Consider the following 25,955-nt stretch of genomic DNA (forward strand, 5'->3'; position numbering starts at 1 on the left):
GTGGCTATCTAAATGATTTGTGCCATATTGATTTGTGGTATGGTGATTTTCAGCAGTGAATTCTAGTCTGCGATTCACATTTGTGCAGTCCTTAACTGAGAGAGGGGTGGCGGTGGGTAGGAGAGAGGGCAATACAGTTAGCAAGATAATATACAACTGGCTCAAACTATCACAGTTTTCTAAATAATAACAACCAAATGCATTTAAGTATTATTATTTTTTAGGTTATGGTGAAATTACATTTGTTGTGCTAGTTCCTCCCTGCGGTGGTGCAGGCGGGGAGGGGAAGATGTGTTCATTTGTTGCTTGTTTTGATTGATTATAATAGCTTTTGATATGATATGGTAGGTACATGATATTTGTTAGAGGCATTGTAAGCTGTAGATTATTCATCAATATTTTTCTAGAAAACTGAAAAGAGCTACAACATGAATAATGAGCTCTGGCTGTTTTCTTTGTGTACCAGCCATTTCCTTAATTAGGTTTCAAGCTTCATCTCCTTCATTTTTAACTAAAAGTGTGTGATAAAAGGAAAAGGAAAGCCTCTGCATCTGTGCTCATAAGTGTGTGTGTGTGTGTGTGCACGCAAACTGAATTGAGAAGCAGCTAGTGTTTTCTAGTGTCACAGTTACGGAAACGACTCTATAAGTGGCATTCTTAGTTCATTATTTGCAAGTGCCATATATTGTTGTCAAAGGCGACTGCTGCGCATAGATGGGAACACGAAACAGGGCCTGGAGTGCATGGATTCTGGATCTGAATATTATGTGCACCCCAGCATTTCCATTTTGAACAATGGAAGGATGACTGATATAATTTGATATGTGGATATAAAATATGAACATAAGAAAATCCTCTGCTGGATCAGGTTGGTGGCCCAGCTAGTCTAACATCCTGTTCTCACAGAGGGCGGCCAGTTACCTATGAGAAGCCTGGAAGCATGAGCACAACAGCACACTGCTCCCCTATGATTCCCATCAACTGATGTCCAGAGTCATAATGCCCCCAACAGCATGGAAGTACAATATAGCCACCCCCAAGAAAGCCCATTTTTTGTTCCACTTTTTTCCCCTGTGGGAGTCCTTGGTAGGTGTAATGGGATAAGGGGCTGCTTGTGCATGAGCGCTAAGACTCTCACAGTTTTGTAGTTAGTTTTAAAACTCTCCCTCTCCGCGGAGCCATCAGTGCATGGCCGCCTTAATCGCTGGCAGAATCCGTCAGTGGGCGTTTCCTGAATTTCTTCCAGCTTAAAAGTTCTTTGACAGAAAGTCTCCTCCTTGATTCCCTACGTGACAGCTTTCTGCGCAGAGTAGGCGTTCCAAGGGGAGGTCCTGAGCTCTCCCCACTGGTCTCGCTGGAAGCGTCTCTGAGCCTCACCTCCGACTCTGTCTCCTCCGCCTCCCTTCCTGCTTCCGCGGAAGCTCTCCTTCTCCCCCTGCTGGTTCCCTCCTCAGCATCAGAGGGTCTCCCAGCATCCGAGAGCCTCTCCACCACCTTAAGCTCCGATGGCAGTTCCCTGACATCCACCTCCCCTCCAGGACCCCCCTCACCCCCTGTTCTCCCCCTTTCTTTGGGCGGTGAGGCTGGGAACCCCCGGAAAGAATCTCCCCCATCTTTGGATGACTCGAAAACTTATCTCCACCTACTACTATCCCGTCTTCCTGAATAATCTTCCCAATCTGATTCCCCCTCTTCAGATTCTTCTTCCGGTCCTGAGTCCGGAAATCCCTCAAACTCCTCTTCCTCACCGGTGGTGCCAAATTGCTCCTCCCAGAACCTAGCTAAGGGCTTGGGTCTCCTTGGGAACCTACGGTGAAACTCTCCCAAGAGAAACTCATCCTTGACGGTTTCTGCTGGTACCCAAGCATTTTCTGACTCCGGTTCCCCTTCCCACGCCACTAGGTACTTCACCTGTTTACCCTTCCACCTAGAGTCAAGTATTTCTGCTACATGACTGCTGCGCTCCCTCTCTACTACTTGTGGTGCCGCGGGAACCTCTCCTTCTCTTCCCTGAAATTCCCGCCCTTCCCTGTATGGTGATAGTAATGACCTATGAAATACTGGATGTAGTTTCATGTTGTCCGGCAGTTTGAGCCTGAAGGCCACCGGATTGACTTGTTGTGTAACCTCGAAGGGTCCCAGTCGTCTCGGTCTCAATTTCTTGCAACCTCCCTTGAACGGTAACCCTTGTGTTGATAACCATACCTGGTCCCCAACCCTTATAGTCTCTCCTTCCCTTCTGCTCCTATCTGCCTGCCTCTTGTACGCTTCCTTGGCCCTGTCTAAATTCAACTTAAGCTGTTGATGTATTGCTTCCATTTCTTCCATGAAATGTTCCACCGCCGGTACACTCCATCTTTCCTCCCCTCCCCCTGGAAAGGCCCTAGGGTGACACCCATAATTGGCCATAAATGGACTCATGCCCGTGGACACATTTTCGGCATTATTGTAGGCAAATTCGGCCAGGGCTAATTTCTCTACCCAGTCACTCTCTCTCTCATTTACATAGCATCTCAAGTATTGTTGCAAAATACTGTTTGCCCTTTCGGCTTCCCCGTTGGTTTCTGGGTGTCTGGCTGTCAAGAAATTGACCTCCACGTGCAGTAGGCTCATGAGCTTCCTCCAGAACCTGGACGTGAATTGTTTTCCTCTGTCAGAGACCACCCTCAAGGGGGCGCCATGCAACCTAAAAATGTGTTTTACAAACAACCTGGCGGTTTCCTCCGCTGTTACAGCATGTGAGCAAGCTATAAAATGACACATCTTGGTTAACAAGTCTACTACCACCATGACCGCCGTTTTCCCCTTGGATTTGGGCAAATCTGTCATAAAATCGATGGACACTGCCTCCCATGGCCGTTCTGGTGTGGGTAATGGTTCCAGCAACCCCGCCGGTGCCGCCCTCTCCCCTTTGGCTCTCTGGCAGCGGTCGCACCCCCTTATATATTCTCGTACGTCTTCCCTCACCTTTGGCCACCAGAACTGCCTGGTGCCTAACAACATGGTTTTGTGTTGCCCAAAGTGCCCCGCCGTGGGGCTGTCGTGCAGTTGTTTGAGTACTCTACTCCTCAATTGCCCCTCTGGTATATACAACGCCCCCTGTAGTACAGCGCCCCATTTCTTTCCTCAACCCCCCCGGGTTTTCCCCTGCTCCTCTGAGCTCTCTGAGCTTGTTTTGGGCGTATTCGTCGCCCTCGGTCCCCTCTACCAGTTCTCGTTGTCCCACCAATGTTGCCCCACACACCCAGTGGTCCTCGGGTATCACATGTCTTTCTTACGGCGCTCCCTCCCCCTCCATATATTCTGGTTTCCAGGAGAGAGCGTCCGCCCTTACGTTTTCTTCCCCCGGTACGTAGCGAATTTCAAAATGGAACTTGGAGAACTCCTGTGCCCACCGCACTTGTCTCTGGTTTAGTACCCTTGCCGTTCTTCAGTATTCCAGGTTCTTATGGTCTGTGCACACCTGTATCTTGTGTTGTGCCCCTATTAGTAGATGTCGCCAGTGTCGAAATGCTTCATAAATGGCCAGCAGTTCCCTGTCGTACACTGTGTAATTCCTTTCCGACTTATTCAACTTCCGCGAGAAGAAGGCACACGGTCTCCAGTCGGATGGATCCCTTCCCAGCTGGAGCAGTACTGCCCCTACCGCTCGGTCTGATGCATCGGTCTCCACCCTCATTGGTTTCTGCAGATCCACTTGCAAGAGCAGTTCTTCCGAAGCGAACACCTTCTTTAGTCGGTCAAACGCTTGCTGCGCCTCTTCCGTCCATACGAACTTCTTCTTGCTACTGAGGCAATCGGTGATGGGTGCCGTTAAGTGGGCAAAGTTTTTGATGAACTTCCGATAGAAATTTCCAAACCCCAGGAATCTCTGCACGTCCTTCCTGGTTTTAGGTGTTTTCCATTCCAGTACCGCCTGTACCTTGCTCGGATCCATTGATAATCCCTTGTCGGACAACCGGTACCCCAGGAATTCCACCTCTCTTGTACGGAACTGGCACTTCTCCAGTTTGACCCATAGCTGGTTCGCTTGTAACCTGCTTAGTACTTCCCGGACATCTCTGACATGCTGCTCCTCGTCCTCTGAGTAGATCAGCACGTCATCTAAGAAGGCTACACAGTTCTTGTACAGCAAGGGTCCTAGAACGTGATGCATGAAAGATTGAAAGCATGCTGAGCCCGCCTGTAATCCAAAAGGCATAACGAGGTACTCGAAGGCCCCCAGGGGGGTAAACATGGTGGTTTTCCATTCATCCCCTTCCCTCATTCTGATCAGGTTGTACGCCCCCCTTAGGTCCAGCTTGGTAAAAATCTTTCCCTTCCTAACCCTGGTCAAAATGTCGTCAATCCTGGGCATGGGGAAGGCTACTGGTTCTGACACCGAGTTGACGGCCCGAAAGTCCACTACCAACCTGGGCTTATTCGTGTCTTTTTTGTCCACAAAAAACACTGGACTGCCCCCCACCGCCCTCGACTCCCTTATGAAACCTCTCTTTAGGTTCTTGTCTATAAATTCCCTTAACTCCTGCATCTCTCTGTCCGACATGGCGTACAGTTTGCCCACTGGCAGCTGAGCTCCCGGGAGTAGGTTGATTTGACAGCCAAAGGGTCTATGAGGGGGTAGTCTATGTAATGCTGTATTGTTTTTAATACTGATTGGGAGCCGCCCAGAGTGGCTGGGGAAACTCAGCCAGATGGGCGGGGTATAAATAATAAATTATTATTATTATTATTATCTGCTTCCTTCTCACTGAAGACGTCACTCAGATCGGCGTATTGTGGTGGTATCTCTCCCTTTCCCCCCACCGCCAGCCCTGCCAAACTTGCCATTGCCATCCTCAGGTTTCCCCTCCCATTGCAGTGTTCCAAGCAATGAGCTGACCCGAAAGAGACCGTCCGCTGGTGCCATCCCACTAACGGGTCATGTAGCACCAGCCAGCTCATCCCCAAAATATGATGGGTGGTCCCACCAGGGTGGCTACATGAAAGGCAATGACTTCCGCGTGCCTTGCCACCCTCATTGTCATGGGGACCGTCTGTTGGGTTACTTCCCCTCCCAGAAGTTCCCTCCCATCAATCGTGGTGACTTGCAAAGGACTACTGAAGGGCAGAGTCTGTATCTGATGCTCTGATGCAAATTCCTTGCTCATGAAATTGCAAGAGCTGCCTGAGTTTAACAGAGCTTTTATCGTGAGTGGATGTCCGTTGGGTAGCTCTAGCACCACCCCTACGGCGATGGCTGCTCGGGGGGGGGGTCAGGCTTGGGCACGTTCACTGATCCTTGGCCTGGCTGCTGTGCCCTGTCGCTGGCAGCCAGGCGTTGGCTTTTACTTGCTCCTTAATTCCCTCCTCCTCACTCCCAACAGCCCCCACCATTCCTTGCCATGCCTTTCTTTGAGGGCGGACCCTGGCAAAATGTCCTGGCTGTTGGCAGAGGAAACACTTTTTGGCGCCTTTCCCCTCCTTCCGCCCTTCGTTGGCATTTGAAGTCCCCCCCCCGCGCGCGCCTCCAATTTCCATCGGCTCCACTGGCTGGGAAGGTTGTTCTGGCATCTCAGGAATGCGGAAATCATTCCAACGCTCTCCTCTGCCTTCCCGCTTCTCCAGAGCCCTCGCCTCCTGGCACGCGCCAATCGCAACTGCAGCCTTGGTCAGCTGATCCATGGACGGGGCGCGCGGGAAAGTTCATCTTTCACCGCTGGGGCTAGGCCTTCTTCAAATAACATTTGTATCGGGTCCGCAGCCAGATCCCAACGCAGTTTGTGTATGAGCATGGCAAATTGCGCCCAATACTCTCGGACTGATTGATTGCCCTGTTTGCACGCCATCAACTGCCTGCGTACCATGCCCTTTTCAATCTGGCTGGAAAACATCAAGTCCATAGCTATAAAAAATTTCCTCAAGTCTTTCAAGGCGTCATTATTCGATGCCATCAGGGGTCTAACCCATTCTCTAGCCCCTCCCTCTAGGTGTCCGATCACAAAGGCTACTCTCGCCTCCTCGTCAGCAAAGTCATCGTACTGCAGGTTCAGGGCATACTGCATCTCTGTCTTAAAGGCTTGGTAGTCCCTTGGATCACCCCCGAATTTATGCACCAGTTCCGGTACCTTCCTTGCAATGGGGGTGGGTTTCCCCTGTGCATCCTGAGCTCTCCTTTCATCGAGCCGCGCCGTTAGCAGAGCCAGCTGGTGTTCCAAATCTCTGTTTCTCTCCTCCAGAGTAGGTCCTCCTCCAGCTCCCCCCGCTCCTCCGACTCCGGTTGGGTTGCTCATGATGCCCTTCCTTCGCATAGGCAGCGTCAAGGACTGACGGATTGCTGTAATGGGATAAGGGGCTGCTTGTGCGTGAGCGCTAAGACTCTCACAGTTTTGTAGTTAGTTTTAAAACTCTCCCTCTCCGCGGAGCCATCAGTGCATGGCCGCCTTAATCGCTGGCAGAATCTGTCAGTGGGCGTTTCCTGAATTTCTTCCAGCATAAAAGTTCTTTGACAGAAAGTCTCCTCCTTGATTCCCTACGTGACAGCTTTCTGCGCAGAGTAGGCGTTCCAAGGGGAGGTCCTGAGCTCTCCCCACTGGTCTCGCTGGAAGCGTCTCTGAGCCTCACCTCCGACTCTGTCTCCTCCGCCTCCCTTCCTGCTTCCGCGGAAGCTCTCCTCCCCCTGCTGGTTCCCTCCTCAGCATCAGAGGGTCTCCCAGCATCCGAGAGCCTCTCCACCACCTTAAGCTCCGATGGCAGTTCCCTGACAGTAGGTTTTCTTAGATTTTCAAGAATGGAACTCTCTTCTCTGGATCAGGATAATTATATGGACCCATTTCATTAGGCCTGACTGAATTCTGTGTTGTTCCACAGTGAAATATAAATGGATACATAATAGGCTTACACTGATCAGATTTGAAAAAGGGTGTGCGTGTTAAAAAGTCCTATTAAATTAAAATGTAATTAAAATTTAAGTCTTCGGCATACATAGTGACAAAATAGATTCTAGATTCAGGTAGGTAGCCGTGTTGGTCTGATGCAGTTGAAATATATATAAAAATAACAAAATAGTCCAGTAGCACCTTAGATACCAACGAAGTGTGTTCTTGGTATAAGCTTTTGTGTGCACCTGAAGAAGTGTGAATGCACACGAAAGCTTATACCAAGAACAAACTTAGTTAGTCTCTAAGGTGCTACTGGACAATTTTTAATTTTTTAAAATATATTTCAGAATAGATGCTATACGGCATAAAAACCTCCTGATTTAATAAAAATAGCAAACAGCTCTCTTGAACCAGAAGCATTATGGAGGCTGCTTTACCCTTTCTCTTCTGGCCATTTTCTGTTCAAACTCAATGTTCCCCAGTTGCTTTTCCCCAGGGTGGAAAAAGCAACTAGGCTGCAATTTTAAGTTAAGGAAATCCAGAGGGGAAAGAGTTAACTAGCCCCTCTACGCTGTTCCTTTAACCTAAGCTGCAATCTCCTAACCTGCGCTCCATTAAACAAAAAGTTGGGTACTATTATACCAGCTTGCCATGTAATGTCCAGTTTGGACAAGCCATTTAGCTCCCATAGGTAAAAGGTAAAGGTACCCCTGCCTGTACGGGCCAGTCTTGCCAGACTCTAGGGTTGCGCGCTCATCTCACTCTATAGGCCAGGAGCCAGCGCTGTCCGCAGACACTTCCGGGTCACGTGGCCAGCGTGACAAGCTGCATCTGGCGAGCCAGCGCAGCACACGGAACACCGTTTACCCTCCTGCTGGTAAGCAGTCCCTATTTATCTACTTGCACCCGGAGGTGCTTTCGAACTGCTAGGTTGGCAGGCGCTGGGACTGAACGATGGGAGCGCACCCCGCCGCGGGGATTCAAACCGCTGACCATACGATCGGCAAGTCCTAGGCGCTGAGGTTTTACCCACAGCGCCACCCGCTCCCATAGAACAGACTAAAAGGAATGAAACTGATGAAAACATAAAAATTCTCTCTCCCTCCCCACTCATGCTTCCTGCTAATAACTCCAGGGGCCGCATTTGACACACGCACCCGCCTTGTCCAATGGATGTGGATCCAATGGTGGCAGAAGTGTTCGAGAATGTGACAAAATGCAGGCAAGAGGTCAATGCTCTGTCCTTGACAAGAAGCAGAGTAGTGCCAGGAGTGAAATAAAGCCAATGTGAGAGTGGAAGTAAATGGCCCGCGTTATCCAGAAAGGGAAGTTTTAGGAGGACGTTATTCAAAGAGATAAGCAAGCGTAGACCCTATTAAACTTCACAGCCATGATGAGTTTTGAGCTGAGGGAAATATATGCGGGTCAGTGCCCCCTGCTTCTGCTGAAGCTAAACTTTCGGTTTAGTTTATGGCTAAGCCATCTCTTCCTTTTGCTTCTGAAATACATTTGAATAGCAGCATTTCTCCCAGAGAGAGAGAGAGAGAGGGAGGAAGAGAAAACCAATGATATACTGATCTATGCAATAAGCTCTATGGCAGACACTCCAGAGCACTGTGGAAAAATGCAAATATTTGGTGGCTTCTCAGTCTGAGTAATCTGGTGGGTAATCTCAAATGCTTGAGTAATCTCAAATGCTTGCTGGGGGCCCCTCTAGTCTGCCTTAAGATGGCCAACATTATCCCTCCTTCTTTTTCCCTTTACCTGTCTTCCCTACTCTCAAGTGTTAGAGTCAAAGCACCACGTGGGCAAGGAGATGCCTCCCCCCCACTTTATTCAACTGTCTGTATCACCCTCCCTTTAGCAATGTTGCTAAAGGTAGGCAGCAGCAGAATAGGACACAATAAGATAGAAGCACCACTGCCAGCAGGTGAAGACTTTTTTTGTTCCAACAGGCTTTTGGGAACTGATGGTTTTTAACGAAAGGGTGAGCTCCTGTTGCTCGGTCCCTGCCAACCTAGCAGTTCAAAAGCACATCTAAGTGCAAGTAGATAAATAGGCACCGCTCTGGCAGGAAGGTAAACGGCATTTCTGTGGGCTGCTCTGGTTCGCCAGAAGCAGCTTAGTCTTGCTGGCCACATGACCCAGAAGCTGTACGCCGGCTCACTCGGCCAGTAAAGCGAGATGAGCGCCTTAACCCCAGAGTTGTTCGCGACTGGACCTAATGGTCAGGGGTCCCTTTACCTTTACTTTTAACGAAAGGGTTGGTGCCATGCTGTTTTTATTGCAATTATTTGTATGATTTTAACAGAATCTCTTTCTCTCTCTCTGGTTTTAATTCTATCAATGTTTAATTGTTTTTTAACCACTTGGCAGAGAGTGGGGTTGGCAACTTCTGTAACAGTATGCACCCCTAAGGATAGATGAAGGTGAAGTTGTGCCATCCCCACTGCGTTACAATCTTTATGGAAAGACTAATATAGATCTCATTGTACTCAAGTGTTAAAAACTAATTAGTCACTTTGAGACTGGGAAATGCGTCTAGTTCCTGGGTTGCCATCACACTACCTCTAAACCATTGCCCAAAGAGTGGTGGCACTGAACAGCTGACAATGAGTATTTCAGTACTGTCTCATTTCCTGTGAATGATCTCATGTTGTCCACTGTTTTAAGGCACATGGTTGACTGATTTGTCTAATATAGAAAGGCAATAGTTCAGGGGCGCCGACTTATAAAAAATATTGGGGGGGCCCATACCGGGGTCCTGCCCCGGGAAGTTTTCTAAATTTTAGATGAAAATTAGTGAGTTTTAAAGTTTTTAAAAAGTATTTTAGAGTCATATGATCAACATTAGAACCCCGAAAACTCGACTCTCTATAACTCCACACTTCGGGAAACTCGACAAGCCTGAAACACTTTTTGGCTTTGAAAAAAGAAACAAAACATAAACACGCACGGTATTTTCGTAAAAAGCTAATTTAATTTACAGTAACAATTATGCTTATAGACTATTACAGAGCAGTGAATATATAGCTCTGAAAAGACTGAAATGATATTTAAATAAATCCTAAACTATCATTAAAAGAATAAAACATAAAATATTGCTGTCGCACAGTAATAGCACTTTGATTAATAAGTGAAATAGCTAATTTAAGCTTACTTTGAATAAGGCTGAGGGTTCATTAAATAAAAATAATATCTCAAAGTTAATGCTTTAATACAGTTAATAAAGTTAATACAGTATGCCTAATACTGTATGTAAATACTGTAATACTGTATGTAAATAATGGGCTTTAATTGGGTCTTACACCCTAAAAATATGTAAGTATTTGAAAATAACAATTACAGTACTATAGTAATATAGAAATACAGTACTAAACTAGTACTAATATTTCGAAACTGAAAATTTAACATTCTGTATGTATTTAATTCTCTATTTTATAAAGATTTTTAATATCTGACAGTGAGTTTGGAGTAGCCCAATGCAAAAATCCTGAGGATCCATGTGGATCCGTGCTTTGTAACCACATTTTTGCACCACTGTGACCCTAGGCAACAGTGGGTGCGTGATTTTTTTGGTGCAAGATGTAGCCATGGACATGCTATGTGATCTGATGGTGAATTTGGGGTGACCCAATGCAAAGATCCTGAGGATCCATGTGGATCCGTGCTTTGTAACTACGTTTTTGCACCACTGTGACCCTAGGCAACAGTGGGTGCGTGATTTTTTTGGTGCAAGATGTAGCCATGGACATGCTATGTGATCTGATGGTGAATTTGGGGTGACCCAATGCAAAAATCCTGAGGATCCATGTGGATCCGTGCTTTGTAACTACGTTTTTGCACCACTGTGACCCTAGGCAACAGTGGGTGCGTGGTTTTTTTGGTGCAAGATGTAGCCATGAACATGCTATGTGATCTGATGGTGAATTTGGGGTGACCCAATGCAAAAATCCTGAGGATCCATGTGGATCCATGCTTTGTAACCACGTTTTTGCACCATTGTGGCCCCAGGCCACAGTGGGTGCATGATTTTTTTGGTGCAGGCTGTAGCCATGGACATGCTATGTTATCTGATGGTGAATTTGGGGTGACCCAGTGCAAAGATCCTGTGGATCCATGCTTTGTAACCACGTTTTTGCACCATTGCAGCTCCAGGCAACAGTGGGTGCGTGATTTTTTTGGTACAGACTGTAGCCATGGACATGTAATGTGATCTGATGGTGAATTTGGGGTGACCCAATGCAAAAATCCTGAGGATCCATGTGGATCCATGCTTTGTCACCACGTTTTAAATGGGGAGGGAAGGAAAAACACAGAAGGGACAAGAAGCACAAGAGGGGTGTGCGGAGAAGCAGCTGGCTAAGAATGCAGGGAAGGAGTTTAACGGGGTGGGGGGGAGGAAAGGAAGGCAAAAGTCCCGGTCCCCCCAAGCCAGCCCTCTCTCTCTCTCTCCCACCTCGAGTCCCTAGAGCACGGAGAGGAGGAGGTGGTGGGCTGGAGCCTGCACGCAGTGTGACTAGGAAAGAATTAGAAGGAAGGACTCGATCCTTTCCTTAACCCTCTGCTTGCCAGGAGGGCAGGGGATTCCCTGCTCTTTGTTGAGTTTGAGCAAACGCAGCAACAGAAGCGGGTGGGCAGTAAGACCCTGAGGCAGAATGCAGGAAAGCAGCAGCTTCCGCCTTCCCTCCGCCCGATCTTATTTTTGCCTGATTTTTGCCTATTTTTGCCCCTGCGCTCCGGAGTCAGCTCCAGGGACCACACATTCGCTCAATAACACGCACAGACATTTCCCCTTACTTTTTAGGAGAAAAAATCTGCGTGTTATAGAGCGAAATTTACGGTAATAATTTTCTTAAATTATTGGGGGGGCTGAGCCCCCCCAAACGAATTTTTGAGGGGGCTCGGGCCCCCTCAGGCCCCATGGAGTCGGCGCCTATGCAATAGTTTGTTGATGTGCTTTGCATTTCTGTCTGGATACTGGAAGAAACCTGTTCAGAGTTCCCTAGTAACTGCTGCTGATTCACTCCTTATCTTCTTTGTCCTCACATTTTCTCTAATTGATTTCAATATAGTGAGATGCTGGCAACCTCAGTGATTACAGCTCTTTTGTTTTTTCTCAGAACATTGCTGATAGCAGGGCAGTTATCTTCATTCCAGAGTAGGAGTCATCTCCACAAAGCTACCTGCTCTGAAAGGAGTGACATTTTAGGAAACGGCCTTTATGCTGACATGGTGGAATCTGTGAGCAAAGGAACATTTTCATGTAGGAAGTGATATTGACTTAATGGGTTAGGGAATGAGTGAGCATGGAGACTTCATGCAGGGATGTTATGTCCTATAGTGATGTTTGGCCTTATACATCTGTTTAAAAAGCAAACAAATAGCTGTTGTGAGAAGCTCTCAACTGGATCCAGACCAGGGTATGGGTAGATCTTTCACCCTACAGTGGTACCTTGGGTTAAGTACTTAATTCGTTCCGGAGGTCCGTTCTTAACCTGAAACTGTTCTTAACCTGAAGCACCACTTTAGCTAATGGGGCCTCCCACTGCTGTTGCACTGCCGGAGCACAATTTTTGTTCTCATCCTGAAGCAAAGTTCTTAACCCGAGGTACTATTTCTGGGTGAGTGGAGTCTGTAACCTGAAGCGTATGTAACCTGAAGTGTATGTAACCCGAGGTACCACTGTATTATGAATGACAGGCATGGTGGGGGTGGTTTTAATTTGGTTTGTGGTAAGCCCCAAGGGTTAAACCCCCCTCATCCCCATGCCAAAATACTATGCCCCATAACACACCAGCTTTTTAATAATAAATATAAATATAAATATAAATATCAGTCTCATAATGCAAAGCCACATGGCAATCATCAAAGTGAGTTCTCAGTGGGGTATGTGGACATTTTGGAGACCTAAAACATGGAGAGCAGGGGACGAGGAGGAGGATCTCTACCAATGGCTCAAAAAACAGCAGGGTTTTTGTTTAAACCCCCTTGCCTATTCCCTGAACAAGCAGTCCCATGTTGTGTTTACTTGCATCCTTATGCCGCTGGGAAATAGCCCCAGCAAAAGAGGGCCACATGGGTGTGGGAATCGTGTGGGATGATCAGGAATTAAATAGAAAGAACCACCTGTGAATCTAAATCATCCCACCTGCCAGTTCTGTGCAAAACTTTGCTGCTGAAACAATTGAGGAGGGTGGGGGGGGGATGAGCTCTCAGTATGGGTACCAGTTGAACTCACTTTCTTCCTCTCCCATACCATATGGAGATACATACCCCAAATTCACATTGTTGACCCCCTTCTCACTTCATATGGCAATCAGTTGCTGTGACTGTCTCAGTGTTAACACCACTTTGGAGTGGGTATACTGTGCTGGGCCCGGGGGCAACCCGAGCAACGTGGTCCAGGTCCGGTCCCGAATCCAAGGGTTCCATGAGGAGTCAGTCCGACAGGACCTAGGCAGGAAACCAGGCAGGGTCAGGTGCAGGGTCTCAGGCAGGTCCTAGCAAACAGCAACATTGCTCCCACAACCTGGGTCTGACAGCCTTTTATCTTTGTCAGGGTAACAGCTGGTCCTGATCCCCTGGTGACTCACCTCCCTGCCTCGCCCGTAGGTGAGCACTCCTCCTGCGAGTACTCAGGTCTCTCCTTCTCTCAGACCTTAGTCTCTGCAGCTCGGGAGATGTCGGTGGGTTACTAGACCCAGAGGCTGCCTCAGCCTCTCTGACCCAACTAGTAGTGGAACAGCTGTAAGTGATTGCCCAGCTGAAGGCAACGAGGTAATCCCCGCATCTGGAGCTAGAGCAGGCTCAGGCCCCTGACTCAGCCCAGCTGGTGCTTGTTGCAGGGGTACCTGTGCAGGCTGGGGCTCTTCAGAATCAGGCCCCGATGCCGCCTGAGGCAAAGGATCTGGTGTGGACTGAGACTCCTCTGGTTCCGAGCCTGAGCCCCAGGCCATCACATATGCAAAGCAGAAGCAGCTGGAGTGGTGGAGCTGAGATGCTATCCTAGCTTCCTGGCAGGTGCGTCCCTGTTGTTTACCATAAGAGGAAGAGGGAAGTTGATGGGGAGGTTGTTGTGGTGCAAATGCACAGGCAGGGGCACCAGATTGGTTCTGCCTCCTCCTAGTTCCTGGTAAGCAACAGCAACCAACCTTCCAGGAAACTAGCGTAGTGACGCCGTCCCACCCCTTTGCAATCCGCTTCTGGTGCAAAGCATGGTGGGCAGACACAAGTTGCTATACAGGGAGTTATAGTTTAACACAACCGCTGTGTGTAGGGCCCAGTTGTTGAGAATGGAACTTGCCCTTCATATGTCACATGTTTAGTGTGAGAATCCTAGAAGTAACCCAGTAATGGTGCTCACATGCATGGCTGCCATGCAGAGAGATAAGTCGCTCTGACTTGTGGGGATCTTGTGGGGAACTTTCCCGTATTATTTCTTACAAGGTTTTTAAATGCCTTATTTAGGAAACTTTTTTTAAAAATGCACAGGAAAAGCAATATAGAAAAAGTTTAAGGAAAAGCATCTATTCTGAGGAATGGGGAAACATGTTAGGCATCAGAATGCCATCAACTATAGCACTGTGAAGCAGTAGTGGGAAGCATAATAAAACTAATTATCTTTGAGGGTTTTCTCTCTTTTCTTTTTTCTTTTTGCATGCTGTTGAAAATTATCATATAAAATACCTCTGCTACAAAAACACAGAATTTGTGTATCTAATTAAAGTGGCTATTATTCTATCCTAGCTGTCATTCTTGGCAAACTTACCATACTCTGGAACCACATACTCTGAGATTGAAAGTGAGCGTAGGAACGCCTGCTTGCTTGGGGCTCCATCAGAGCTTCACCCCAGGGTCACAGTGAATGTAGGATGGTGGCACATGTGGCCCTGTCTAATTAATAGGGCTGGGATGGAACCACTGCACAAGGGCCTCCACCTGCAAGGGGCCCTCTTGTGTCCAAACACGCTCCTTGTTGTTTCACCTGATTCACCTTGCTCAACAAGAAAAGCCTTGGTCCCAAAAAGTGCCTGGAATTTGCAGATTGAAGAGAAGGGGGAACATGAAACTTTGTCCTCAGTGATGCATTGCTCGCACGCTCCTTCCATCTCATTTTTGGTTTCTTAAGCATCCAGTCCGAACTGCTAGAGAATAAATTTTGTTGGCATCCCTGCCCCCCGCCCCAAATCTATTAAAATCTATGTAACGCTTACACCTCTGGTGATTTGGAGATGTGAAAGGGTTGCACAGGGTGATTAGAAATGTTCCAGTATGAAATCTTTCTTTTTCTTTGCACCACTAGAGTTTTCCTACTTACTTCACCTCCTTCCCAGCTCTGACAGCCCCCTCTCCAGTCCAGGAGTCTGTCCCCCAACCACATAGCCACTTATTAGCAGTCCCAGGTTGTGTTATTGCCACTTGCGGCATCCAAGCATAGTGTGTGATGTCGATACACAGAGCAAGTTCCCCTTGCCTCGCCTTCACACACACAAAAAGGACACACATCACAGGAAGCCTGTAGAGCTGCTAAGTGTTTTTGAATTAGCTGTAACCTCAGACCAGACTGTGACTAGGAGATGATCTTAAGCCATGCATGGTTATGTACTGGTAACTGTAGGTACGTATAAATGTAGAAAAGTGAAAAGACAACAATTTGTTTGGATATCAGAGGCACATTAGCAACCCATCTATGCATTCTTTTTCATTGCTCAGTTTTGTACTCTAAAGAATTCATTACGGCAGAGTTCCAAGCCTGCCAACAAAAGCTTTTGGCTCTGGACCTAGAAAACCACATTAACAGCTGCAGATTGTATTAGTTTTAAGCTTATTATGACTTTGCAGACTCATTTATCGATTACTTTTGATTGTCAGGACATCCCAAATATAGAATTAAACAACCTTCAGAGAATCCAATTAAGTTTTGTAATAGTTGCTGCCAACTTTTCCTTGCCAAAATGGGTTGCTGACAATACATTGGTGGCAGATTAAGCTGAACCGAGGTAACGTGCTGGTTCACATTTAACACCAAACCATGACTCAGATACTCTCTCTGCATCCCTTCTTTCTCTCCTCACGTGCTTCAGTTTCTTCTGTGACTTCTTGGTTCTTGTCATTTCTTCTTGCCCTCCAAATCAGAATCAGAAACAACAGCCAAACTGTGGCTTTGAATTTCAATTTGGAGGGCAAATGCAAAGTATAATTTGCCAGTATGGTTGTGTGAATGTGGGCCTGATTCAACTAATGAGCCTCGCTACTGGAAGCCTGCACAGGGACATCTGCTAGCACAGTGGGGATTTTCCCCCTTCCTCCCCCCCATGTAAACTTGTCCCAGCGGGTGGCGCTGTAGTCTAAATCATAGAGCCTTTTGGGCTTGCCGATCGGAAGGTCAGCGGCTTGATGGGGTGAGCTCCTGTAGCTCTGTCTCAGCTTCTGCCAACCTAGCAGTTTGAAAGCATGCCAGTGCAAGTAGATAAGTAGGTACTGCTGCGGTGGGAAGGTAAATGGCGTTTCTGTGTGCTCTGGCACTCGTCATGGTCCTCTGCTGGCCACATCACCCAGAAAGCTGTCTGTGGATAAACACCGGCTCCCTCGGCCTGAAAAGAGAGATGAGCACTGCACCCCCTAGTCGCCTTTGACTGGACTTAACCATCCAGAGGTCCTTTCCCTTTCCCTTTACCAAACTTGTCCCCAATATTGGCTTATGCGCAGCGATGGGCATTGGGACAACCCCTTGAACAGTGCATTGCGGGGTGATGAGAACGGGATTTCTTCTGGAAATCTGAAATGTTTCCATTGACAGAATGATTGTCATAGCACCTTGCTGAATTCCTCTCTGGGAAATCAGAGAGAAAATCAAAGCAAAGGAAGGATGGGTCCATGTGAGTGTGCAATCCTATAATATGTTCCTGGTTTAGAGATAACTCTGGCTTGGGGATGAATTAAATATGATCCAGTTAAAACTTGACAGCTACTTCCAATTTAGCAAGCTCTAAATTCAGTGGGTTCCCATAATTTCTCATCACCTCTAGATACTAGAATAGCTTTACTTGATGCAGCTGCACCAATGTTTCTTCATGCATCAGTATTGCTAGCTAATGGGTAACATCCACCTGTGTTTTCTCACTATCAGAATAGACTTCCACTCATGCAATAAGACTTCCCCTTCCTCCCCCCTCCCCCCGAAGCTCTTGTGCTGGGGGTTGAGGCTCCAAAGTAGATTTTGGAGTGCTGCAGCGTGAAGGAGAAGAAGGGAAACCAACTGTGTGAGTGGAAGCCCACTAATGTGATGTTGGATATCACCCATACTAAAGGAAATAACTCATTTACTTGCCATAACCTCCAACATCCAGCCTTCAGTAATACCAAAAACTACAGGCTTATAAAATACAGTACAGGCCTTTTTGGATTGATTTTGTGGTGGTTTTATATGTTGTCATAATTTATTTATTTTTTCATTTGATTTTTTGATTTTTGTTTTATGAAGCTGTTGTGTGCTGGCAGGGAAAGCTGCTTATTCTTGAAGCAAACAAACAAAGGGTAAAAATCCAGTTCCACATACCCCAAATCAAATATAATCAAGCATGAAATTGAGGATAGTATATGCCTTGTATATTTACAATTAAGCAATGGGCAAGAACCATATATCAAGGTAGAGAAAGCTCAAATTAGATTAGCATGTTGCCAACATTGTTCCCCCCCCCCCATGTAACTCTGCTAAAGAGAGAAGTTTGATGTGGTATTTCAGCTGCTGTACCAACTTCATTTGATAAGGGAGGGGTTATCAGTGCAAGCAGGAATGCTGCCCAGCAGTTGTGCCTTATCAATATTTCCTTCCCATTCGTTCACCCAAACATGCTAAGTAACCCCATCAGAGCTTCCAGATCAATATAGGAAGGCTGGTAGTTGACTATGGGAGGCTAGCACACACAGGAATGGTCCCTAACCACCTGCTTTTGTTGTGATTCACTGTTCAGGGATAATACCAGATCAGGACTTAGTTGGTTAGAGCGTGGTGCTGATAACACCAAGGTTGCAGGTTTGATCCTCGTATGGGACATTTCTGCACTTCTAGCTCTAGGATTCTATGACTATAGTTGTAGAAGACTAGAAAGCTTTCCCTTTCTGTGTTCTGCTTGCTGTCGGAGTGTCAGTGGTTATCTTTTGGGCATAGTGGGTTCTTCTGATGTGTGAGACCCCTAGAGGGCAGGAGGACTAGTATCTTGTGACTTACACTATCAGTCATCAAGAAAATATTGCTTTGATATCTAATCCCATTGGCTTTGAATTTGTTCCCTACTGTGAATTAAAAATATAAAATAGGAATTAAAAATAAAAAATATAAAATTTCATTAGGCTAGGCAGCACTCTTGATCATATAGCTTGTAGACAAGATGCATTTTTTTTAATATTTCGCAAACCTTCCACTTCAAGTTCCTGTGAGTTGCTTTTGGCACCTTATTACCATATACTCAGTGAACACGCAACTGAAAAATTGACCTAAGTGCATGAACAACATTAAAAGTTCTGACAGTGAAGCAGTGTTTCTCTTTTCCTTGTGCTTGTGTGAAATGATCTGGCAAAATAGATGCTACAGAATTAATGTGGGGGTTGTGTGTGTGTGTTTTCTTTCAGAAATGATAAATGTTCTTGGGACCATGCCTTGCCAAATGCTGATTCGGCTAACAAAAGGAATTGGTGTTTTGAATATTTATTGTACTGTATAAAATCTGAAGTCTTATGGAGATTTGCATATTCACTTCGTGAATGTGACAAGATTCTTATCTAACCTGTGCTTGTCAGCTTTCATTACTTTCTCCTCCACTTCAAAACAGTTATTTACTGCTGACTTTGAGTCTGTTTTCTTTTCTTTAGTAGTTTTAATGCATGTGTACTGTTAGAATGATTTTGGTTTAGTTTTGTTTAATGTGGTCAATGGAAAAGAATCTCTGGGCACACATATATAATTAACTCACAAAGGTACACATATATAATTAAAACACACAATGAATAATGCAAAGATATGACCTCTTATAGCATAATCCATCACCTAAATCAGTTTAAAAGTTTTGTCCTATTTAATCCAAGCCAGGGGTCTAATCGACCACAGAATTCAAGAAGGTTCAAGACCTGTGAACTTTCGACAGTGTAAGGCAATGGGAACCAAGTTTTACATAATGTGATGTAATGTTATTATTTCATATGATATATGATATAGTATAATATAGCATAGCATAGCATATCTCACCTTTTCTCCAATGAGCTCAAGGTGACATACATGGTTTCCCCTCTTCCCATTTTATCCTCACAATAATCCTGTGAGGTAGGTTAGGCTAAGGAACAGTGACCCAATGAGTTTCATGGCTGAGTGAGGAATTTGAACCCTGGTCATTGCACTATGATAGGAGCAAGAGGAAACAGCTGGTTTCATATCTGTTGTACTGCCATATCACTTCAGTAGAGAGTGATACAGCAGCTTTTAACTAAGTAGGGATCAGGTGCCATAGGGCTACATCTAACCCTAAATAAGCTGCTGGCTTTCTTTGCTCTTCATTTTGAGCTATGTTTTGCTCAGGTGCTGGCTGAGGAACTCACTCAGCAAATCTCTACTTTAATTCCTCACTGAATTGCCTGCCTTGTCCATCTCTCTGCTGGACCATTGGTCTGTCTTCAGGCACCAGGAGAAAGGTCTGCCTGTATAATTGCTCTGACTGATTTGGATATTGCTGTGAAGTTACATAACTCCAGAACTGTGCCCCACAGGTAGGGTTTTCCTGACCCAATGTAGCATCTTCAACTACCTGTAGATGAAAACAGATTGGAGCCTAAAGTTGGCCATAGACATCTCACATTCACTTTATCAAGCAATGGCTGGGATCCTAAGGAGCACATGCATGCATGTTTTTCATGTGCACCCAGCTCTCTAGGATTCAAAGAGCAATTTATGGAGTCTGGCACATACATTCATGTGTTAGCATAGTCAAAAAGAGGAGATTAGTATCTGTAATAATCTATAAGCGTGGTGGCTAAGGGACTGCTCTGTGAAACAAGAATCTTGATTTTAGTGGTATGAATCAATAACTTTGATTAACCTTGCCTCTTTCATGAATACTCCAGATGGCCTTATGCAAGCTACTTTCTCTTAGCTTGATACCACCACCTGCTATATGGAGGGTAATACTGACATCTTACAGTGTTGTTTTAAGAATGGATAATGTCTCTGAATCTCTTTAAGCACTTGTGCGTGCTATGCAAACGTTAAATACTACTTATTGTTTTAATGCAAATATTTAAGGCAACGGACCCCTGGATGACAGTAATACACTGAGCAGGCTGTATCATTTCCTCTAATAGTGATCTCAGCTAGTGAATACCTATGCCTGTTTTGTGGAAACAGACCACTAAGAAACATGAAAAAGATTTTTAAACCTAAGGGTCATCCTCCCTAAAAACCCCAATCAGTTCTGTGTGGACTAAGCAAGTCAGGAGAATTAAGAAGGAAAAATGGAATAGACCAGAGGTCCCCAATGTGATGTTGTTGGATTACAACTCCCATCATCACTGGGTACTGACCATGATGGCAAAGGCTGATGGGAGTTTGAGTCCCAGCAGCTTCTAGGATAGAGTATTTTGGAGAAGGGCCTGGCTGGCTTGAAAAAACTCTGAAAAGGAGGCCTCCTGCTAAGGTGGTGAGGATACAGTCCCTACATTTTAGGATAGGAAGGGATCCCTAGGATCATCTAGTTCAACTCCCTGCTATACAAGAATATGCTTCCTTCTAGGGCTTGAACCTGCAACCTTGGCATTATCAGCACCAAGCTCAAACCAACTTTTGGGTGCATGTCTTGCCAGTACTGCGTAACATATATAAGCTGAGTGCATTCATTTCTGCTTTTGCTTCCTGATATGGGCGTATAGGTCTTAGATCTGAAAACAGTTTCTCAAGGTACAGAGGTACAGAGTGTTAGCAAACTTTAAGGAAGACTAAGCTCAGCTGCTAAGGAGAGATCCTTTATCAGAATCAAATATGTTCTTATCAGAAATAAACATGATGGGGAATTGCTTCTCTGCTTCTTAACCTGTCAGTATAATGAGTAAAGTTGTTTTTTTAAGGCAGTTGTTTTAGATATTGATTTTAAGAAAACCCAACCATGATCCTTGAGGGAAACATTAAACCTTTAATGCAACCAGTTTGCCTGAAATGTCTGCAGTTACTCAGCTGTTTCATATATTCAGCACTCCCATCTCCCTCACTGAGTGTTTTCTATAAACACGCACACGGGTCTTGGAATCCTGTGAAAAGTGAAACCTTCAATTCCAGAGAGTATTTAAATCCTTGAGGACTTGGGTAGGGATAAAATAAGAAAAGCAAATTTAACTTTGATTTCAATAACTGAATATTGATGGTTTTGACTTGTAATCTGCCTGTTTCTTCTGTTCACTGTCATCTTCTGATTTTCTCTAATCAAAATGGGAAGGAAGTAGCTATTGATCTTAGACAATATGATCAAAGGGATGAGAAAAAAGCATACTTTCTTACTTGTTGATGATGACAAATTGCTCACAAATTGAGGGAGAAATTGTGCAAACCCTGGCATGTTCTGTTTGTAAAGAAAATGGGCAGGTGGAAGGAAAAGCACCCTCATTAAAGTAATCCAATATAGTTCTTTTTTCCCCTTGTAAAATAACCTGTGCAATCCTGTATACAGTTTCCTGTGCGTAAAAAACAGACACACTGAACATAATAGCATTTGCTTCTGAGTAAATATGCATTGGCTTATGCTGTTAATTTGGTTATTATGGTTCATATAGGCAGGTTTGCCAGCAGAACCTACTTAAAAAGTGCGTTAGAATGCTTTCTTCTTACTACCTCATGTTTTGATGCATTAAAAAGGGGTAAAATGTCTCAAAGAGCCTGGAAGGAAAGTGCAAATCCAAGTATCTTTAGAACACATAGTATTGCAATTTGTACCAATGTCAATCAAGTTACAACACTTAAAACTGTGAATAAGAGGGAAACAAAAGTGATGTGGCATTTTCTCCATGTTCCCCCTCCCACCCCCATGAGAGAGGCTTGGAAGGGGTCAGCCAGTAGCAGCTGGTGTTGTGGGGCAGTGCCACACATTTCAACAGCTTACCTGGATGGGTCTGGGTTGGAGCAGAGTGGTGGAGGGTGGGATCAGGGCTGCATGGATGCACTTTACATTTGACAACCATGCATCACCAATTGCTACTGTACATTATGGACTCTTTGGTGGCGGTGCTGTACATTACGGGGCATAACCTTTGGATTAGCCCTGAATCAAAGCTTAAGCATGGCCAATGGACCCATAGGTAGGGCAAATCACAGTGCATAGGTAACTCTGAATATAAAAGCATGGGTGAAATAGCCTGCTTTTGTTATCTTTGGGAACCACCTAGCAACTCATTTCTTTTCCTACAATAATGTGTGTGTGTGTGTGTGTGTGTGTGTGTGTGTGTGAAGCATCTCCAGGTCTGACTCATAGCTCAGTCGGTAGAGCATGAGACTCTTAATCTCAGAGTTGTGTGTTTGAGCCCCTGTTGGGCAAAAGATTCCTGCATTGCAGGGAGTTGGACTCATTACCCTTGGTATCCTTTCCAGCTATACAATTCTTTGATTGTAGGTTACACACCAAAATAAGTATTTCTCCACAAAGCTTGAGAAGTTATACCATGTATCTAATTGCATTAGATTGGTTCTGCTGTTCCACTGAGCAACTTCTTTTTCTCCTGCAGAAATATAAAGAATATGAGAAGGATGTTACTGTAGAAGAAATTGATGGTCTTCAGCTTGTGAAGAAGCTGGCAAAAAATATGGAGGAGATGTTTCACAAAAAGTCTGAAGCTGTACGGGTAGGTAGCAGATAAAATTATCTTTTATGTTTTGGGTAATGAGCTTGTACTCCTGGCATCTCAGTATGATGCTGTGGAAATGGACCGACCGAAAGGCCTTGGGAGAACTACGCTATATGTGGCCTTCTATAAGAGAAGATCTGAAAGAGTACTAAATATCCATTTTGATACAAACAAAACAGAAACCTTAATCATTTGATACTACGTTTTCTCTTTCTTCTGCGCATTTCAAATTCCTTCTGGGGAGTGTTTTATTTAGAAAACATGTCAATGTCAAAGGACATATACATGCTTTTAGCAAACTGTGTACACCAGAGGAGTAAAAATGGACACAGTCCCAGAATTCCTTCCACACTTTCCTGATTGCTACACTCTGTGATTGGTGCATACTTGTGACACATACACGCTGTACTCCATAGTCAATATTTCTTACAAAAGAAAACAATTGAGAGTCGGAGACCGGGAATTAGATCTCCGAATCTACCTGTACTGCAGAAGCACATGAATTATTTTGAAAGCCATGTTGCCAATAATTGGTACATGGCTTTTTACTATAGCTATTTTGTCTTTCTAAGAGGACTTTCCTGAGGATTAGTTACTGTGGACTTTTCAGTTCAATCTGCAAGGACTTTTAAAAAAAAGTAAAAGTAAAAAAAAATCCATATTATATGAAGAACACATTTAAAAAGGAATGAAAAGCAAACAAAAGATTTCCTGGTTCAGTAAGCAGGACTGTGGGTTTTCCGCAAATTAGCAAGAGTGCAGAAAGTGCAGGATTCAGCTTGTTGAGTCTTTTGGTTTCCTTTTTAAAAATGGTGATATGTGTGAAGATATGCTAAATGTGCTGAGACCTCTGAAGCCAGTGGGATGGCTGAGGAACATATTCATTTGAGTGGACATGGAGATTTTATGCCCTGCAGAGCTCATTTCCCCTCCCTGCAACTAGCAAAACCAGAATGGATTGTGCAGAGGAGTAAGAATGGCAGTCTAAATTATGTAAGAGAAAATTCTAGAGCAAGAAGAAGATTAGGGGTATTTTGATCAATTGCAGCTTGGGGTGGATTTAGGCACACATAATTTCTGTCATGCAGAGATTCAAAGGACCAGTTATTTTAAGCTGGCAGAAAATTGGAGCAGAATATCTACTTCTTTCTGAATCCTGCTGTGCTGGAATTGTAAAAACCACTCTGCTTTTAGAAGCCATTCTCTGGTGACCCTTTGCAGTGTTTAGATCAGGGGTCAGCAACCTTTTTCAGCCGTGGGCTGGCCCACCGTCCCTCAGACCATTCCTCAGAACGAATTCCTATGCCCCACAAATAACCCAGAGATGCATTTTAAATAAAAGCACACATTCTGCTCTCGTAAAAACACCAGGCAGGCCCCACAAATAACCCAGAGATGCATTTTAAATAAAAGGACACATTCTACTCATTTAAAAACACGCTGATTTCCAGACCGTCCACGGGCCGGATTTAGAAGGCGATTGGCCACATCCGGCTCCCAGGCCTTAGGTTGCCTACCCCTGGTTTAGATGAAGCAGCCTGACTATAGTCCAGCTAAGGTCACCATTTCTCATCTCCCCTTGTGTTGGACAAGTTAGTTAAGTACCCTCTATCAGACAGTAGTGCTTATCTGCTTTTTGATTGGCCAGTGGAAATCTAAGTACTTTATGAACAGTATAAAAAGTTGGAAACTCCAGGTCAGATAACACTTTTGAGCAGTAGCTACCACACTGCCCTGATTTTGTAGATCAGTGCTGGGGAATTAGTTATGCTCCAGTTGTGGCTAGATTTCAACTCCCGGTCCAACTTTAAATCTCTTTGTTGGCTTCCTCATCTTTTCATGCTTTTGTGTGCATCATGGATAGATAGTCCCCTCTACTGGTTTCTCTGATTAGAAATCAATCAAGGAGAGGATTTGAGAAGGAAGAGGCAGCTTACAGAACTCTAAAGAGTGGCAACTCCTAGCTGCTCTGCATGGAGTGGAGCCTTCAGTGCGGGGCTCCTCAGGAAGTGCTGGAAAGTTTTGTTGCCTCAGATTAGAGCCAACAAAATGAAGCTCAGTCTTGATAAGAGTGATACACTGTTAGTGGGTGGTTCCCTAGACTGGATGGGTGGGAAGTTGCCTGCTCTTGGTGGGGTTACATTCCTTCTGAAGGAACGAGTACAGTGGTACCTCAGGTTACATACGTTTCAGGTTACATATGCTTCAGGTTACAGACTCTGCTAACCCAGAAATAGTACCTCAGGTTAAGAACTTTGCTTCAGGATAAGAACAGAAATTGTGCAGCAGCAGGAGTCCCCGTTAGCTAAAGTGGTGCTTCAGGTTAAGAACAGTTTCAGGTTAAGAACGGACCTCCGGAACAAATTAAGTACTTAACCCGAGGTACAACTGTATGTAGCTTGGGGTACTTTTAGATCATTTGCTGTTGCTTGAAGCTCAGGTGGCCTCAGTGGCATGGAGCGCCTTCCATCAGCTTTGGCTGGTGGCCCAGCTTTGCCCCTATCTGGATAGGGATAGGCTAGTGCCTGTCGTCCATGCTCTGGTAACCTCTAGATTAGATTACTGCAATGTGTTATACATGGGGCTGCCTCTGAAGATGGCTTGGAAATTTCAGTTGGTGCAGAATTTGGTGGCCAGATTGCTCATTGGGGCAAGACGGTTTGTGCACATTAGACTGATCCTGGCCTGACCGCACTGGCTGCCAATTAGTTTTAGGTCTAATTTAAAGTGCTGTTTTAGACCTTATAAAGCTGTTAACAGCTCAGGACTACAAAGCTCAAGAACTGCCTGACAGTGATGAGGGATTGAAGATTGGAGTGATCATTCTGTGATATTATGGCAGTGGACAAAGCTGGATTGTAACTTTTGAACAAACCTGTTTTAATTAAAATAAAGACAGTATTTAGGGGAGTGTAACTGGTTTGGTTACACTGGGCATGGAGCCTCGGGGGCACCGCAGGGGATGTCACACCTATGATTTAGAATGGAGCGCAAGAGGCAAAAGCTTTCAGATTTTGGTGGTGCGCAAAGCACTGCTGAAATTTGAGACCCCAAGGTTTAGGGCCTCTAATTAATTAATTAATTAATCAATCAATCAAGTTAATCTGCTTTAACTGATTAACATTTTATGGCCTTTTAAATGTGTTTGTGGGAGTGGGGGTTATTGGTTTGTTTTTGTTTTATTATGTACTTTGTGTTCTCATTTTGTATTTTTATGTT

The 25,955-nt window shown here is 45.1% G+C and overlaps 1 protein-coding gene across 3 annotated transcripts in view; it reads left to right on the forward strand.

Moving 5' to 3' along the window:
- Nucleotides 1–25,955, forward strand: part of CACNA2D3 (calcium voltage-gated channel auxiliary subunit alpha2delta 3) — a 494,938-nt gene that overhangs the window by 99,844 nt on the left and 369,139 nt on the right. For all 3 annotated transcript variants that reach the window (XM_081848836.1, XM_081848837.1, XM_081848838.1), the window contains exon 3: nt 22,617–22,733. In XM_081848836.1, coding sequence (XP_081704962.1) covers nt 22,617–22,733 — 117 coding nt within the window. The remainder of the gene's footprint in view (nt 1–22,616; nt 22,734–25,955) is intronic.

Source organism: Podarcis erhardii, assembly GCF_964252035.2.
Source record: "Podarcis erhardii genome assembly, chromosome: 2".
Lineage (NCBI taxonomy): Eukaryota > Metazoa > Chordata > Lepidosauria > Squamata > Lacertidae > Podarcis > Podarcis erhardii.